Source organism: Thunnus maccoyii, chromosome 8, assembly GCF_910596095.1.
Source record: "Thunnus maccoyii chromosome 8, fThuMac1.1, whole genome shotgun sequence".
Classification (NCBI taxonomy): Eukaryota; Metazoa; Chordata; class Actinopteri; order Scombriformes; family Scombridae; genus Thunnus; species Thunnus maccoyii.
In genome coordinates, this window is record NC_056540.1 from 28,958,284 (window position 1) to 28,977,787 (window position 19,504).

Sequence of the window (19,504 nt, forward strand, 5' to 3'; positions counted from 1 at the left end):
TGTAAAGTACTTATGTAGCGTATAAATCAAGTGTGAGTGAGCTGTAGGAGATTAATTTAATGTAGGCCTGTCATTTTGTTATGACAGTTGGTTACACAGAAGCTTTCAAACCTACATTTTATTTTTCATTTATATTTTATTTCACGCACGAATGATTTGATGAAATACAACATCCTCACCATATGATTAAGTGGGGTTGAGTTATTTCTACGTTTCAGGTGGTGGGTTTCATGTTTGTGAAGTGCCATGTGGTATTTGAACAGTCACCGCTGCTCTCCTCTGCTGTAATTACCGCTTCATCCAGGCCTAATGTGGTTATTGTGACCTACATTCCTGGGAAATATGCTGCCTAGTTCTCAACCAGAGTCTGGCTTCTTCTTCCACTGTCCACATAATCTGACCGCGCCGTCCTCTCAGATATATAGTTGCTACTTCCCACTGTCAAAATAAAACACCGCCATTGTTAGCACTTCCTAAGCCCTGACCTGTGACCCCCAGACTTTGTCTGCAGACGAAGTAGCCTAAACTCGGATGGAAGTAGCACTCATGCTTTTGATAAGGGATTACTTGTGTACTGTAAATAAACGCTGGAGTGTGGGAAGGTGCCGGCGCTTTCCACATGAATACCCCGTTGAGTTGAATTACAGACGCTCAATTTAAGCTCATTTTAACCCCCGGTTCTAGAGGAGCACTGCGGATTAGGCCAGATTTCAGGGTTAGATAATTTACTGCATCCATCCATTCAGTCATAGTGTAGTTGTGTTATTTAAATAAATGTTTCAATTGCGAGGAATTTTCCAAAACTGCACAGCCGCACTATCAGTTTCGGAAGTGGTTTGCAGTGGTGTTTCTCTTTTGATAGTAATCTGTCATGCCACATGAATGGATCGTCCAATTGGAGGACAAGAGTAGCAGCTAGAGCTCCAGCTGTTGTACACGCACAATTTGTGGAAATGGATGTTGATAACGCATATAAGTGCCTGATTCAGACACATACAGCATATGTAACAATCTCATCTGGAACAATGGATGCCAATCAGTGTTCGACCTCCATTATATTGTATTATCTGTTTGTTATCTGGGGTTTTTTTTTTAATTCGAGGTCATTTTTAAAAGGTCCTTGTAGATTAATTTCTTTTTGTCACTGTGTCACCAACCAAGATTTTATTTATAAATACACTCTTTCTCTAAATTTACAAAGTAGCGCACGTAACAAGACAGACGCTCCCACTAAACTCCTGCTCCTGCATAGATTTATCCAATTTGTACAAATTAAATTTTTCTACAAGGTGTTAAGTCTCCACTCAAGGAAAGTAACAAATTTAGGCATTGGAGCAAAATACAAACTTAATTTAACAGAGCAGGAATTAGCACTATGTATAGATGTTAGACATCCTGTCTGTCTCTTTGTTGTTTATCTTTTGATTTAAAGCACCTTAAACTGATTGAGTTGTCAAATGCTGATAACAGTTTACAAGATTTGTGAGAGTTGAGGATCAAAAGATTGGATTTAACCAACATGTGAAGTTACCTGCCCGTGGTGTAGCTTTAAAAGGTCACCATGAATGAAACTTGAATACATATACATAATTTAGTCATCAAACATTACTGTCTTCTGATTATCTACCTCTTGGCATGTTTTCCAGGCCCAAATGCCCAGCTCCTCTACAAAATTGCATCAGGTGATCCCCAGAGTCACTTTGTCATCACCAAAGAGGGAGTTCTCCAAACCAAGAAGACCTTGGACAGGGAAACCCAGTCCTTCTACAACCTGGTGGTCACAGTCAACGACCTGGCTCCACCTCCCATGACCCGCTTCACCGGCACTGCCCAGGTGTCGATCATTCTCCTGGACGTCAACGACTGCCCGCCGACCTTCACCTCCCAGAAGATGACCTACATTCAGGAGAACACGCCGGTGGACACAGTAGTTTTCACAGCCCAAGCCACTGATGCCGACAGTGGCCCCAACAGCTACGTCGAGTACTCCCTCAGAGGACCTTTCGGTAACAAGTTCAGCATCGGTACAATCGATGGAGATGTCAGGCTGGTAGGGGAACTCGACCGAGAGGAGCTTTCCAACTACACCCTCACAGTTGTAGCTACTGATAAAGGCGAACCTCGGCTGTCTTCAACCATGGACGTGACCATGATGGTTCTGGACGTCAACGACAACACGCCAAGCTTCTCACAGAATATTTACGACATTGAGATTGACGAGAACACCTTGACCGGAACGGACGTTATCCAGGTGTTTGCCAGCGATGCAGACGAAGGCACAAATGGGCAGATCCGGTTTTCTATCTCAGGAGGCAACACCAACTCTGATTTCAGGATCGATTCGGTCACAGGGGTGATTTCGGTGGCCAAGCAGCTGGACCGTGAGGCGAGGTCATCCTATTCGCTGGTTGTCCAAGCTGCCGACCGTGGCAGCAGCCCGAGGGTGGACCGTGCAACAGTCAATATCGTGTTGCTGGATGTCAATGACTGCTCACCTGAATTTGAGCTTTCTCCTTACACCGTAAATGTTCAAGAAAACCTGGAGAACCTACCAAAAAACATTCTGCAGGTCAGTATGTTTGCTTTTTCTCTTTTGTCAAGACATTCATTGAAATTTAAGCAGTTAAAACGTCATTAACATTCACAGACAGGACCTCCAGAGTGAAAAGAAAGCAGTGTTTTGAATGACAGTCCTAAGACCTTTAATGAGCTAATGCCTTAACTAAATTTGTAGTAATACTAATTTAATAAGTGTAGGTATGTGATGGGTATCAGTGCACTAAACCACTGACACGGTGGTCTTATTTTGCTAAATGCCATGACAAATACCTGACAGAAACGATAAAGAAATGATATATGACTGCAATTTGCTCTGCACAATTAGGGCTTTATAGAATTTCACTGAAATATGAAACTTTGCTAAATTGCATGACGAGGCAATTAACGTGCTAACCACCCTGATGACTTAAATGAGCCATATATAAAAAATTGAGGGAAGGACTGATTTCCAGTGACAGAGCAATTCCATTTTCTTTTGCTTGTGTACCTTGTCAGGAAATGAGAGCTACAGTTATGTGGTGGGAAAAGGTCCAGACCTGGTGGGTTTTGCCACACAAGCACACACATCTGTACGCTAACCTGTCTATGCTGGTGTGAGGCATGCACGGCAGGAAGGGCTGGGAAGCCCACAATGCATTTGGGCACACCAGTGAAGTGGGGTAGTTTAATGCTGAAGCATGAGGGGAAAATGAGACAGGCTAATAGTTTCATACTCGGAAAGCCATTAAATGAACGTCTGTCCTTAATCCTCAGAGCAGCCTAAAGGCTAGAAGATGCGTTTCTGGTTTTCTGGTGACTTTCTGGTTTTCTTTTTCCTGAGAAAGTCTGATTAGACAAAGTGAATAAGTAATGATCTTCCTTCCCTCAACAATTACCTTCATGGTGCCACTGAACACTGTGATGGTAGTTAACCCTCAGCTGCCTCAGTGAGGAATGGCGGTTTAAAAGGGCTACTCTCAGCCAGGTTTGAATCAGTGTGGTTGTCTGAACTGAGCAGGATTTTCCTTGCAAGCGTGCCCAACTAAAGCCTCTCCTGGAATAATAACAAATCCAAAATTCTACTTTGCAAGAATGTAATTGTTTGATTTTGGTACATGGTATATGTTTGATGGCCTTCCCAAAGATCACCTGTCAATTAATCAATTTGGTCAATACTGTGAAAACACAAAGTCTATCTCCAGTGCTGGAAAGACTCAGGTCCTCTTACTTTCTTTATACTACTTTATACTCTACTATATTGAAATATTGCACTTTTTTGTTCACTACCTTTATTTGATATTTATAATTAACTTGTTCATTTGCAGATTCAGATTTTGCATGCAAAACATATAATAAACAAATAGAATATGATGTCTTATTATATATTTAACTGCCCAACAGTATATAAAGTAGTTCAAATTAGCTCCACCTTGACCAACTGTATGTTATGTTAATGCATAAATAATAATAGTAATTAAATAATACAATTAGTAATATAACACTCTGAAAGTGATCATTCTGCAATATTGTTTTACTACTTGATAATTTAAGTATATTTCTCTGATGAAACTATACTTTACTTAAATTCATTTAAGTAAAATCTAGGTTGCATTGTGGATTGGGCTATTGCTAAGTAAATGATCTGACTGTGTCCTCCACTTCTGTCTCGATGGGTTTTAACAATCTGTACAGCATATGACATCCTCTATCCATGCTCTGTAAAGCTAGGTAAGGAAAAGTCAAAAAATATATTCATCAGGATTTAAAACTGACATGACATGAGGTTTGTGTTTCTGTAAGTTCTGATGCTGCCATACTATCACAGTTGAAGCTACTGTATCTTTCCAGTTTTTCTATTAATTCCAGACAAACTGTTCATCTGGTGCTGGAAATGGAAAACACATTTTATGTGCAAGACAAAAAAGAAAAGTTTAGTCAAAATCTTTAATAACCCATTTCTGTTTTTACCAGGTTGTTGCCAGAGACGACGACCAAGGTGCCAATGGTCAGCTGAGCTACATGCTCAGTGGTGGGAACGATGAGGGTGCATTCAGTCTGTCATCTAGCGGCCAACTGAGCCTGACCCAGACTCTGGACCGCGAGGCTCAGGGGAAATACATTCTGCTGATCACAGCCACCGACTCAGGTATGACTGCAGTGGAGGTTTTGATCTGTCATGATTGAGCCATCTTGAAACGGTTAACAGCTTTTAAGTAAAAGATGATTTTAGTATTGCAGTATTATGTTTCAGTTTATAGCGTTCCAAAAATCAGTTGTTTATGTCTGAACTTGCACCACATTAAACTTGCTCAACTTATCATCCATGATCTGACGTATCTGGTGTGGACTGAGTACCATGTAATATGTCCTTACATGGACATTGTTGAATTTTAGCAAAGCTCCAACATATTTTGTAATCAGCCAGCAAAACCGAACTGAAAAAGAATATTTTCATAAACTAACAGCAATGTCAACAAACAGCATTTTTGATTTCACAGTGTGCACGGGGCTCTTTTTGTGTGGCACAATAACCTAAACATTCAGGAGTTTTTAGCTTGCAAAATAGTGGGTGTTTTTTGACCTATTCCCCAGAAGTCCTTTCAGCGGGTTCGATTGAATAGCATCCTCTGTTTATTTGGATACAGTGGTAGAGCTTGTTATAGCCAGATAAAAGGTTAACTTGTTATTGCATAGAGGCCAGTTAATGTGCAGTTAAAGGAGTACATGCGTATCCCCGATGCATCCAAATCACATGGTATCCCAGTTAAGTATATGTTTCCCCGAGCTGCTCTGGCACGGCCGTCATGGTCTGAGGGTGGTTCTGTTTCATTCCTGGACTGACCATGTGACCATTCATAACGCTGTGTATTTTTGACTGTGCACAGGCTTTGGTGAGAATTGGGACAATGTTGTATAGAGTATCTTGTTTTTGAAAAATGTTAGGTAATTTAAATAATGTGCAATTTTGTGGAAGATGGTGATTTTTTTTATTATAATTGAGTACATTTATCATAAACCGTGTAACAAATTTTCATTATGATCAAGTCCAAGTAGCGAAAATGAAGTGTATGTTTTCTTCATGTTATGTTTAGATTTTCTTGCTTCATATACTGTTTAGAGGTTTGTGCCACACGGACAAAGTTGCCCAACAAGCGAACATACTAATTAGGATTCGATCCCTTTTTGTACGCTTCACAAGGAGTCCATATTTAGAGCCCTGACAACAATTCCAAAATATTTTGACAAGACGTTTCAGTACAATGTTGGTAAGAGGCAGAAAGGAGGATTTGGGGTAGAATATCAAAATATCAAAAACCCCATAATCATAGTACAGGCCAAATTACCCAGCAGCATTTTCTCACATTTTTGAGGCCTCGGCTGAGACAGTGGGGGAAATGGTTCTCCCAGGCGCTATCTGGCAGGAAATGTTGAAGGTGGACAGTGCAGACATGTCTCCAAGTCTGCTGTCTACCATGACCCATTTTCAACCGCAGACATTCATCTTAACATGTTAAAGTCTGCCTTTATCTTCTGGTATTTGACTAGTTCTATTCCAAAACACCATGTTACAGAAAAAAAAAAAAAGAGAGACTCAAGAGGATTTATCATCCAGAGTCTTAAGTCTGTAAAAGTATTATTCCGTCAGACTAGGACTTAAGCTATCTGTCTGTCAAAGAGCATGTTGTATTGTCATATTTGGTGGTCAAGCAGCAGCCTCTGTGCCTAACAAACACTCACAGTCATGAGCAGAAAAGATCATTTTGAGTTTTAACACAAGTGCTGCATGTAATATGATCCGACAGATGTGTCTCAGTCCTCAGTTTAGTTTTTTTTTTTTTTTTTTACTTGTTCTGTGAGTAGACAGACAGACTTCCATGTACTGGGGAAGGGCTTTTTAGCATTTTCAGTGAAGGTAAACTCATTAATCGCAGCCTGAGCAGAGCTTCAAGACCCTCTTTGCTGTGCTGACTGAAATCTGTCAAGAAATGGATGGAAACAAAAGAGCTTACTGGGTGCTGGTTCTCATAATGGGTTCTGGCTTAGGCAAACAGCAAAATTTGGCAGACTTCTGTCATTATCTGAAATATTGAGCACAGCCCCTGTAATGTGGCATCCATACAGGCTGTATAAAGGTGTTTTACAAGGAGTCTTGTTGAGAGGAAACTTAAAGATCAGACCTGAGATATTTATGTTTTTTCTCTTTCTCTTCCTTGTTTATGGAAAGCTGTTTGCAGCATTTTTGAGTTAACTAGATGTGCAGATTGAGGGAGATTTTTTGGGGGGCTGCAGTGTCTCAGACTGATCTTACTGCTGGGCCAACATCTGGGATCAACTGCAAGCAAATCAGATTTGTAAACCACTGCTCAGCAGTTATGCCCCCATGGAAGAATGTAAATCAATGAGATCTCCAACAGAGTCACACAGTAAAATAGTTAACCACGCAGTGTTGCTGGAATGGCTTTAAGTGGGCATCTGTGATTGTACAAAACATATTTTTGTGTATTCCAGCTGGTCGGCTTTGTGTTCTTGCAGCTGATTAACCTTTTATGAGCATCAAAAAGGTGTGTTAGCGTTGTTTCCATTCTGATTCTAAATCTCTTCCTTTCAGTGTTCATGAACATTAAGACACAGCTCACCTTCACCTTTTTCCTGTATAAACTGCATTCTACAGATGAATTGAGTCATCAATGTATGGTTGTTATTGTTGTATTTTTGCATTTTGACATGGATATTAATCTCTGGAGTGTTTTGTACAGGTGTAATTTAGGTTTTAGGGATTTCATTCTTTAATTTCATGTTAACATCTAAGACTGTGTTTCTTACTTTAACATACTCTGGCTTACATACAAACTTTGGATTATGTGTCTTTTGTTGAATCCTTGAATAAAACATATTAAATCAGAATTAAAGTATTGAAGCAAAGTTTGAGAAAATTTAGATTAAGATTAAGAGGAGCTGAGATGATTTTTTTTTAAATGAGTTGGTGTGAAAGATTATGCAAAGGTGTGTAAGTGTGCGCTGTATGTGTTTCTGTATTTATCCATGCATGTCTGAGCATTTATGCACACACATGTATTGTTTGGTTTTTTTTGTGTGTGTGTGTTTATGCATTTGTATTTGTGTGTGTTTGTGTTTGCTTGAGAGAGTTTGTGTGAGTCTGCGTGTGGTGGTGAGAGCGTCCTCAGGGCACATTGACATGCACCGCGTTTGGTCACATTTATTAAAGCGAAGGCACAGTAAATCCCTTGGCCCATGCCTATTATGGCGGATACGGTCGCATAGAAATCCCATGTCTTTCACATCCCTCCAGCACATCACTCCATAGTGCCGCACTGTTTGTATATGGCCTTTTGGCCGGTGGGTGAGGGGAAGTATTTGGTGTTCTATGGGGGGGGGCTAAACGACCGCTTAGCAGATAAAGAATTTTAATGACCATCCCTATTTAAAAGCAGGATCTTTTATTCTCTTAAATGGCTCCCATGAATCTGGTGTGTAAACCCTCCAGTTTTCCTGAGTTTTTTTTCCAATGACTTGATAAGTTAAATAGGGATATGTCAGTCTCCAGTCTGAGTTACGAATAAGAACAACAAGTAGAACTTTACCTGAACATATATCCGTCCATCTCTGTTTGAAAAATGGAACAAACTAAGTCCTGTACGAACATTGATAACACGGTGTTAAAACGTGGCCAGAACATTGCTAGATCACTGTCCAACGCTCACCACAATAAATCTTTAATGGGGTCCATTTCTGAAGGTTTCAGCCAGTCTGCAGTCTAGTGGCAACACAAGACTTAGCCAAATAAAATATCAGGTTCCTCAAATGAACTTTAACAGAGCAGTAACATTCTGGATCAGCTCTTTAAAAACTTTGCAGTAACAATGTGGTCTTGCAGAGTTTTTTCCTATCGCCTGTTTTCTCTTTTCCACTCCCTGGTACACCCTTTAACAATTGCTGGATCTGGATGTTTATGTAAATAGCTTTGGTAAGTAATAGCAGGTTTTAAAAAGGTGGTGTGGGTTGGATGATTAGTCCTTCAGCCTGGCAAGATACACTTTTTAATGATGTTTATTCTCTCTGTTTCTCCTGGTTAGCACATCATGTTCTCACAACGCTAATTTTATATTGTAACTAGTTGTAGCTGCCCATAAGTTGCAGTACTTTGACTTAAACAATTTTCCAAACTCATATATCAGCTTTATATGGTCCATGTATGAACATTATTGAGCTGTTATATGAGAAAGTTATACTCCAAGTGTATGTTTTCCACCTCTCACACTGGTTATGATCTGTTGGTATTGCTGTGTCAACAGAAAATGGAAAACAGTCACTGAATGGTCCACAGATGCACTGCTAAATAGGGATTTCCAAATATTCAACAACACAGCAAATAAAAGCGCTATTGTAATAAAAACACAAAAGGCAAATCACTTCATTAAATTTCACCACGGGCCCTAAAATAGGAGAAAAAAACAGCACTTTCAGTCTGAGGATATGCCTTCCTTGACTGCTTGCAAACCGCCAAACCCTATCTGTAACATATGGGGAAGAAATTATGCAAAAGCATTCAGACGCAGCACTCCATAAATAACTGGGAAGCTGTATAACATTTTAGGTTTAATTTGACGAATGCTCCTGACATTATTATTAGAAATATTCTCTCCCTCTTACCGGGTAGCAGCTTTGAGTGTTCTACTGAGATATCCCTTTCACTCTTTCGCTTGTTAACTGTGAGAAAACCTCTGTTTACTCTGTTATGTTTGGCAAACTGTGCAATGGGACAGCTCGCACCCTGCACTCAGCTCCACCGAGGCCATTCATGGGTGTTGGACGGGGTCGCATTAAAAGAAGCTTTGTCGCAAAGCAACAGGTTCTCAGAGGCAGAAAAATGTCAATTTTGCCTCGATGGCGGCCAATTCTCTCCCCTTCTGAGTAATGATGTGTTTTATTTACGCTGTCCCTTAAGAGCACAATCTAGCCGCAGTCCATAAACCGTAATTAACCGTTTAGCCTTAAGCTTCAGGCTACAGATGGGCTGTCTCGTAAATTTACACATTCATCCGTCTTCCCTAAGTCAACCTGTCCTGAACTTTCCACTTTAATGAACCCAGTTGTTTGAACATCCCAGCTTTATCCTTCCTGTGTGAAGCTCAAATCTATTCTGGTTTTCGATAAAACAATTGTCAATCATATATTGAAGGGAAGGATTATCTCTTGTGCCAGCAGAGACACTCAAACCTGCTTCTTAGCACGGCTTAGACTGAGCAACTCAGGGCAACTTGCAGCCTTTCCCAGGAGATTGGTGCTGCTGTTTTCTTCAGATCAACCCCCCGCGTGGTTCTCACAGCAGTGTCCACCCTCATAGCAGCTGCAGTGGTCAGAAAACAGATAGCTTAATCGTCATTAACACATGTATTTGTACCCCCTAAGGTTCAGAAAGTATGGCCACGGCACCTTCTTGGAGGTTAATGTCATTTGTCCAGTGGTAATGTACACTAATAAGGTGCTTAGACCCTGCCATATGTTTACGCTAGACAATGCTTTCTGGGCTGAGAGGCTTACAGAGAAAACTGTCTGTAGATCTTTAAGGAAGAGGAAGCAACAGATGGTCAGCTGGTCTAGTTTAGTCTCAGGGTCTTGAAAGCTTGTTATTTTGGACGCTGATTCTTTAGGGTTATTTTGGGTTCTCCCATTTTCTCCATACGTGATCCACGCTGAAATGAACCGCTTAGATCTGAGCTCAGATGCGGCAATGAAATATTAGCAGACAGAATTGAATGTCATTCCCACCGCTAGTTTAACAACCACTTTAAGTTCCTCAGGATTATTGTGAAATATCAAACAGAGGGCTCTGTTTTGGTTGCCCCAACTTAGTCATTCCCAGATCTGAAGGGAATGTGCTGTGTTTAATTAAATGGTAATGGTGTTTCTAGATTAAATTAAAGCAGGGAGGAATCCTCCTGTGGTTTGAGTGCTTTGAGCTCCCCAACAGATTGAGTTGCTGCTTTGTGTGAAATGAGATGCACTGACGCCAGTGTCTTTCTACTTTATCCCACAGTGTAATGGCTGCTCATAGGATAAAAAAGCAGTTATCTGAATACCATCAGTCTGATGTCTTCTCTTGGTAAAAAGTTTTAAAAAAAAACCCTCAGTCTTGGAGACAGGTTATCATCGGGGTTTAGCTCGGACTTATCCTTTATGGTATCCATACCACTTCAGAGCTCAGTGACTCCAGCACAGCTCTCATGGGCAAAACCACCTCATGGAAACATGGTACCACAAGGTCCACTATTTTCTTTACTGATTGAGGGAGCATGCTTCTCTGGACCCAAACCCCATTTCCTTGTGTGTGCAATAATAACCAAGACGAATTTAAGTCAAATATACACACACACTTACTCGGCTGGACTGTAAGCAATGAGTGGCATTTGCTCCCAAAACAATTTCCTGGCTACAGCAAAATTACTTGTGTACAAGTACACAGTTTATCTTGAAATTCAAGTGATGGTGTTGATAACTTACCGGCATGAGTGATGATGTGAGGCTGTAATCACTGGGAGAGTTTCATGGCGGTTTGCTTTCTTAGTGACCTAAGATTAACCCCTGAAATAAGATTATGCTCATAGCACAAACTTCTGACAGAGGTGCAGTGGTGGTTCGATTGCCGTGATCTGTTTTGGGCAACAAGTGATCTACAAATTACAGGTATTTAAGCATACAGGAACAGGAATGTAAATATTTCAGAGTCTCACACTCTCCTGATGAACATACATAATCTTTTGATGCGTATATTTTGAAGAACGTTGCACTGTATAGCTATGGTTCATGGAGACTAATGACATTAGGGCTGATACAACAGGCAAAAGAACAGGCTGTGGTTGCAGAAGCCTTACAAAGAGTGTAAAAGTTACAGAATGACTGCAGAGAGAAAAGGAATAAAGACCAATGGAAAAAATACTTTTCTAACCACAGCGCATGGCAGCCACCGGTAGGCAGCTGACTTCCCTCTGCAAATTTCCACCAGCTCTCTTTCCATGGCAAAATTATGTCATTTGTCGTATAGCGGTGGGACAGATTGTGCACTGCCAGATTTAGGCATATTTCCTCACCATATCCCCACTGCTCCCCCTTCTTCGGCTTGAGCCACGGCACATGAGGTGACACACGCCTTGCCTGCAGTCCTCTAAATCATTGACCCTGACACTCTTCCTTGCGCTTTGCCAGATTCCAGCAAAGACTGTTTGGAGGAGATGCTGGCATTTCTCAGCACTCTTGGAGAGCATTCCTCTCCTGTTGAGTCACTCTCTTCAAAAATAGAAGAAGGCGATGGAGGTTATTTTGTACATAAAAAAAGTGTGCAGGGATTGTTTTTCTTACTATTACAGGTATGGTATTCAGGGGAAATTCAAGAATCGGAAACAGATGACATGCTCAGCTGCGATTTTGACCTCGTTATTTAGCCGCCGCCGTCATATGAATCTTAAGAATGTCTCACCCTAACCATAACTATTTGAAACAACTGTCATTTACATACATTTGCATACCTGCCAAGATATAGTGTTCTTTGATGACTATATCTGTCAGTACACGCGATGTAACAAGATAGATCTGAACTATTTACACATCGGACAGCAGGTTTGGGGGGAAACAGCTGCCAGGGGTTATGTGATATCAGTGAGCTCCAGGAGGCTGAGAAGGCACGTCCTGAGGCTGCACAGAGACGCATGATGCTGTGAGAAGTGATACACCGAGAAAGATGTGAGAAATGCTCCAGTTGAACACACTCCTGTTGACGATGGCGGGGTCAGCAGAGGTTCAGGGTCGCAGAGAGGAGCGTCAGGAGGCTTTGGGGAGTATTTGAGCACAGTTTAGGTCTTTACCATAGGAGGTAGGGAGCCTTTACTCCATGCTTACTAAGGATTAGCTGGGGTAACAGTGTCCTGTGCCTCAGAGTCCCTGTTGCGTTGGTGACAGAGGCATTGCAGGTCAAAGGTGGCACAAGTGTTGGCGGATGAGGCTGTCTGTTCTCCCAAGGCAGTAAACAGGTTGTGATATCACATCCTGTGCAAAAGTGAAATGCCTTGAAGGAGGGTAGTGTAATAAACACACACACACACACACACAGAGCTATCCTTGTAGCTCGGCCCGCTTCCGCTCTTAGTGGGGAAACAATGCTATTGAAATGCAACAACCGCACACACTGTGGAACAGAAGGCAATTTGAGTTCAGAAAAATATGGCAGCTGGCTTGATATTCAAAAACAAATATTTTTCATTCTCTCTGTCTCTTGGTAGAAGCTAATGGCTTTTATAGACAAAGCCACTGAGCCTCTAAGAGCCACTTATCGGCCCAGCAGCTCCAGCCTGCACAGAACATCTTTGATCAACAACAGTCTTAGCGAGTTGCTGACTATCAAGCACACTTTGCCTGGCAGCAGCAGCTCTGTGCCGGTTAACTCAAAGTGATACAGACACCTTGCTGACTTGGATCGCTCCTCAATTAAGAGGATCAGATCAGGAGGAGCAGGAGCCACTCTAATCTGTTGCCATGACAACCTCCTGAAAGATGACTCATGTCAATTCAATCACATTGAACGTGTGACACCGCAGGCTTGAGCATAGCCGGATTAGACAGCCGCAATCAAGTATGATGTTAATTAAGTAATCCTGCTGACTACATTTGTTTGGGCACTTAGCCACATGTTGTGGTTATTTGATTACATAATAGCTCTATGTTAATACTGTATAGACTGGATGCTACCTAAATTGCATACCACAATTTATATTTTCTGCTTGGGTTGTGTTTCTACTGCTGTTAATTCTTTGCATCTAACACCAAATGTATCATTGGATGTCCCTGTATAAACCGCCCATGATTTTGGAATATCTTGTTTATAAGCAGTATTCACAAATATTTGTAAAGGTGGAAATACATAATCGCCTCAAAATTCAACATTGCCTATATTTGGTTATAAACACAGGATCTTTAAAAAGTCAGCAAGGTCTTAGCTAGAGCTGCAGAGGACATGACTCACTTTGGTAATGAGTCACTAAAGATTAGTGTTGGATGGTTTTGGGCCTCTTCTGGGATAAAAAATTGTTTACCGTTACCTCTGTTTGTATCATTTATTTTGCTTCTGGAATTCAGCTCTGTTTATTCTGAATGCTCATGTTAGCCACTTCTGTTCTGACCAGAAAACCCGGATAGATGACAAGCTTAAGGTCGAATGTCTGTTTATTATAATAAAGCCAGGCAGTGAAGTGATGTTACAGTAAACTATCTCAAATCTCATTTTGTGAGGAATCCCCTGCCCTCCTGAAAGAAGCTGTGGTGGTATCCAAACCCTACAATAATGTTCGAATTTGTTATATTCATAACGAAATTCTCCACTCTGCCCACAGGGTGGTCAGACTTTAGCATCAGCAATTTAACAACAGCTGTAGAGCTTGTAGGGGGATTTCATTTCTTGCTCAATGGTTAATTATTATTCTTTAAGTCTGTCTCTTGCTAGTCCTTTTTATGGAAGTGCAGGACTAAATTGCAGGAGCGCTGCTTTCACATTTGAGAAGAGTTTGCCTTCTTTTGTTAAATGAGAACACGCCACCGATGTAGCTTTACAGACTGATAGATGGATTAAAACATGTTTCACAATCAATGCAGCAGAACCAGATATTACATTGTCTTTTATTCCATGCAGTGTTCTTCCTACATTACCCACAATGCAACTTAACAGCCAACACATCAGTTAGAGATTATGAATTGTTTTGTTAGTAGCCGCTAATGTAGCCTTGAGCAGCAGATGAGGAGCGGGCTACAGAGGTCTTACCTTGCGAGGCAGCTGGATGTTTCACACCAATCAGCATCCTATGAGGATTCTAGTGTGATCTCGTGAATCCAGCTGCCTCGCCATATAAGGTAGTCATAGATGGTGATAGATGGACGATCCCGTGCCAAGTATTTTTTTGAAAGTGCCCGCCCTTTTCCAAACGGTTTCCAAGGACGTCCTCTCAGACAAACCATCTGAAGCATCAGGTTAACAGAGGTCTGGTAACCTGACCTCTTTCTAACTCCACACCACTAGACCTTTTTCATTTTCAAATTTGTAATCTGTAGCCCCAACTGACTTTGACTCAGGTGACATCACTTGAGGCAGTTTACCAGAATAACAGAGCTCCCCCTGGAGTCACAAAAGGCTTTATGCTACTTTTTTTCACATATGTAGTAGTATTCCTCAAGACTTGTAAAAAAGACACTGATGTGTAAAGTTGGAGTTTTAAATGAAAAAAGGTGTTTTGTAGAAAAAATTACATATTTCTCAAAGGAAAGTATTGGAAAAAGTATAGTTTTTTGTCAGTACAGAACCTCAGATTTCTTTTTGGCATTATAATTTAAACAATTTCAAGAAATACCTAATACCTATCTGTACAAGAAGTTCAAATTCACAGTGCTAATGTCACTTTTTTCACTACTATCTTTTGGTGACACTCAGTAGGACATTAAATAGTCAGATTTGTTTGTCCTGTATGTTAAAATCTGTTTACAGACTCCTGACACTAGAGCAAGCTGGACGTGTCAATCTCAGTGATCTCAGATTCAGTCTACTTCTACCATATCATCTCAGGAGGCTTTACTGGGGAAAAGATAATTAAGAATTGGCACAAAATATAATGAGCATGTTGCCCTGATTTTATCACATTTATAAGATAATCCAGGCTGGCTGAGCAACAGAGCTGTCATGTCCCTCTGGCTTTCTTTCCTGACCCTCCACCCACTACACCCTCTTCTCTCAGAGTCCTTGTGTTTTGATTTTTCACGGCGCCGCATTAAGAGAGAATTTTGGTGGCCACCGTCCAAATGTTTTTTATTATCTCTTATTAATCCAGGCCCCCACGGTACGCAAGTTCAAGCATCTGATGTTTTCAACAGCTGAGTACACAGGCACAGGAGACAAGAGCTCAGGATTGTGTATGTTTTTATTTTGGGTGTATTATAGTTGACACATTCACATAGATTCCTGTAGAGAGCAGCAGGAGGGAACAACTATGTTAGAGGTGGAAAAAGTCTCTCATACCTCTTGCAGATCTCAGTTTTTCTCAATCCTCAGGTGCTCTCTGCCCTTATAAACAATGTTAACATATGCAAATCATTAAGAACTCAAAATACCTCCAAGCCTTCAAAGATGTCCCCGAATCCCATGTTGTGGCTCTCAGTAATGAGGCTGAACTCCTGTTTATGTTTGGAATATAGATCAGGCAGTTCATTGTGCCATTTATGGAAGGATTATAAAGGGCAGCTCAAGCAAGGCAGATGTCTGAATCTTTTTTCTTCTTCAGGTTTTTCTGCATTGCGGCTCGTTTTCATCTGCTATTGATTTAAATCCATCCCCCGGGGCCCAGCGAGCCCCGTTTCGTCACCCGCTCTGGGAGAAGAACGGTTAGATTTTTGCTGAAAATAGCACTTCTCCTTGCTCAAATTCCACAGACTAACTCACTCTGTGCTGTGCACCTTAAAATAGATACCTCGCTGTGGAGATTAAATCTATGAGTGTCCAAGACCCCAGGAAGGACGCCTGAAAGATTTGGTTTCAGAGACATTGAGTCCTTTTGATGTGTTCTGCACTGATGTGTGTTGATGTGGCAGTACGGCCAATGGAAACCCAAACCAGTGGCCAGAGACATTGGCTTGAATTAAATTCAGCAGGAACACTGTGGCTGAGCAATCACAAGAGCATGAATTGGTTCAGTGTGGATCTTGCTGCGAATGACAAGTCATGTACAATAAGTCGCCACGTGTGTTGGGGCAAAATGGGACTCTTAATAGTGCCCACATGTTACTGTTTCCCTTCTACCATCTTGCTGTGGCACAATAAGTAGCTTCTAATTCTGTCAGTAAAAAAATTCTCCACATTCAGGTCTGTCATCTGAATGGAAAGTGTAATGAGTTGCTTCTGTCCACTGAGGCAGTTTCTCCTTCAGTTCTTTTTAGTGTGTTAGCTGTAAGAACAGTGAACTGCTACCATCACTAATGATTATTTTTCTCATCGTCTGTCTTCAGGTTCTCCGTCTCTGAGCGGAACAGGGACGGTGACAGTTCTGGTGGATGACGTGAACGATAACGTCCCAGTTTTCACCTCCGCCACCTTCCACACTACTATCATGGAGGACGCCCCAACTGGGTCAGATGTGCTATTGGTCAACAGCTCTGATGCAGATGTGAGCGTCAATGGGGTTATAAGGTACTATAAAGCTTTTATTTTATTTTTATTTATTTACTAACAATTGTTTCTGGAGAATGCCTTGTTATATTGTATATGTGTGTACATATATATATACATATATATATATATATATATATATATATACACACAGTATAAACTATATAGGTCTGCTTTAGTTATTCAGGTCAGTCATTCATTCATTCATTCATGTGGAAAAGCACTGTTTGAACTTCTTTATAATTTATTTAGTACCATCAAAAGACCCACATATGATACATAAGTGTCCTGAAATCACCAGATACAATAAAGTCTAAAGTCAACATTTTATGTTTGCTTAATAAACAAAGAAAACTTAAAGTTTGTGCTGAAATTGCAATCTAATCCTCCTGAAATCCCTACAAGTGCCTCAATTTTTAATGACAGGACAAACAAAGAAGTAGCAAATGTAGAAGAAGGAAAAAAATCATACACCCATACCATATTAAATACACAGTTTAATTAGTTTTCATTCACAAACCTCTATAGGGAGCAGTAAATAGTTTGCACTGGGTGTTTATTTCAAATTTGATTTTTTTATAAAGTATTTTGTGTGCACAAGACTAATGAAGCCATTTTTTACAATTCAGAAGAGATCTATGTCACACTGCACAGTTCCAGTAACTACTGTGAGTAATCAGGTCAGTTTTAGTTTGATTTGATTCCCTGGTGTGAAATACCCTTTCAAGAGCCATACAAGACTGGGTTTTTGCTTGCTTCATGCCTTTAGGGAAAAGTTTTACCTCATCACCAGCTTTGTGAAATTCCAGGCCGATGTAGCAACTGATGACAGGAGTATAGGAGCCGAGTGTAGAGTTTTAGTCGACACCCAAAGTCATTGTTTGGGCTGCGATTCTCAAGCTGGACGACAGCTTTTTCACACTCACAGCCTCCTCCATGGGGGAGCTTGTAAGAGCTTCTGGTCGGCCTCTCTCAAGTCGGACGCTCACTCAAGTCCGACCCCTCCTCTCTCCTTGGTAACCCCACTGGTTACACATTGGGGGGTACCACAGCGCGCTCCAGTTTCCCAAAACATAGTAATGAGGATATTAATTGTCTATGACAGTACGAGTTGTGCCCATCAGGGGTTCCAGGGGGTTCGAAGCCCTTAATGGAGACCAGAACCGGTTACCGTCAGTTATTAGTTTCAATTCTCACAGCCCATTAACTTGAAGTCCTAAACCTGGACTTGTTTCTGAACTGCGTTCAGACCACAAGTTCCTGTGGACAGTGTTTGTTGCTGCAGATGTCTAAACAAGCTTTGCATCCACTCTGCATTCACACTTTGTTCTGTAATTTGTCGTCCCATCTCTGGAGGGGGATGCTTTTTCAAGAAGCTTTTCAAAATATGCAGTGATGTGTACATGTATGTGTCAGTTTACATTTGTGTCTGGGTCCTGCTGGAGACTTGTGAGATAGAGGTTGAAACATGATATTTGTTTGACAGCGAAAAAATTGCGGCCCCTCAGTCGAGCTGATGAGTTTTATTTTAGGTGGTGTATGTGTATGTACTGTATGTCTGTGTTTATTTGTACTGTATCATGTTTTTAATGACAATTTTTAATGTTTGATTTTTAATAACTACCATATTCCACAATAGAGTAAATTAAATTGAATAAGATACATTGAATGAAGGATTCTAGAGTTTTCCAGCTTCAGCTGAAAAGGCAACCTTAACCACAGGGACTTTTTATGAGCTTTAAAGCAGAAAACAGTGGCTGCATTGGATAGAATATGATTCTGAATGTCTCAATTAGTTAACTACTGATCTGATGTTATGCCAGTACAATATGGTGACCATTATTGGGTATATTTATGCATGTTTTTCCTATTAAATCTGCTTTCTTGAAGCTTGAAACAGTGACCTCTATGGACCACATTGTGACAGTACTAAACAAAGCTTTGCAGTAATTGGCAGTGCAGCAAATAATATGTAGAAATTGTTGTAAGAGGATGATATATTCATAATGGTAATGCCATATTTAGCATCTGATATTCATAATTTACAGCTCTAATAAGATTTGCTCATGATGTAGAAATTGAATGAGCTTCATATCCACCAAATAGAAGTAACTATGAGGATTAAATGGACTAAAAGAGTAATAAAGTGTAATTTCACATTTTTTATTAACTTATTTGAAACACAAAAAGCATGAAAATGTATGCAGATGCAGAAAAAAAATCCCCTTAGGTGCCCTATAAGTCACCTTGTCTGCATTTTCTTTTCCCATACACACTTATGGTTACAGAAAGTTATAGAAGATATCACCTACTTTGAAAGACTTTATTACTGAGCCAATACATATTCAACTGGAAATGAACCACGGTCCCTTGTTCATCAAATTTCTCTGAAACCTGTCCTCCTTTATATTTCCTACAGCTACAGCTTGACCGGAGGACACGGCCAGTTCTCTATCAACCCAGCTACGGGACAGATTATCACCAGCTCCCTGCTGGACCGAGAAGACAGGGCCAATTACCAGCTGCTGGTTGTGGCAACAGATGGAGGTCAGCCCCAGGGCTTGTCCAGCTCCGCCACCGTGTCCGTGACGGTGGCCGACATCAATGATAACCCTCCCCGCTTCCACCACCACCCCTACGTCACCCACATCCCTGCCTCCACTGCAGCAGGTTAGTACATGCCATGCTGAAAAATGTCATGTTTTGCAGCTATTTTCATTGTTACTGTACTGAGTACATCACATATTGAAA

At 40.9% G+C, this 19,504-nt stretch overlaps 1 protein-coding gene across 1 annotated transcript in view; it reads left to right on the plus strand.

Moving 5' to 3' along the window:
- The window catches only part of LOC121901717 (protocadherin Fat 4), a 113,064-nt gene that overhangs the window by 70,022 nt on the left and 23,538 nt on the right, over nt 1-19,504 (plus strand). Inside the window, exons 5-8 of the mRNA XM_042418623.1 lie at nt 1,647-2,569; nt 4,510-4,684; nt 16,594-16,774; nt 19,173-19,423. Coding sequence (XP_042274557.1) covers nt 1,647-2,569; nt 4,510-4,684; nt 16,594-16,774; nt 19,173-19,423 — 1,530 coding nt within the window. The remainder of the gene's footprint in view (nt 1-1,646; nt 2,570-4,509; nt 4,685-16,593; nt 16,775-19,172; nt 19,424-19,504) is intronic.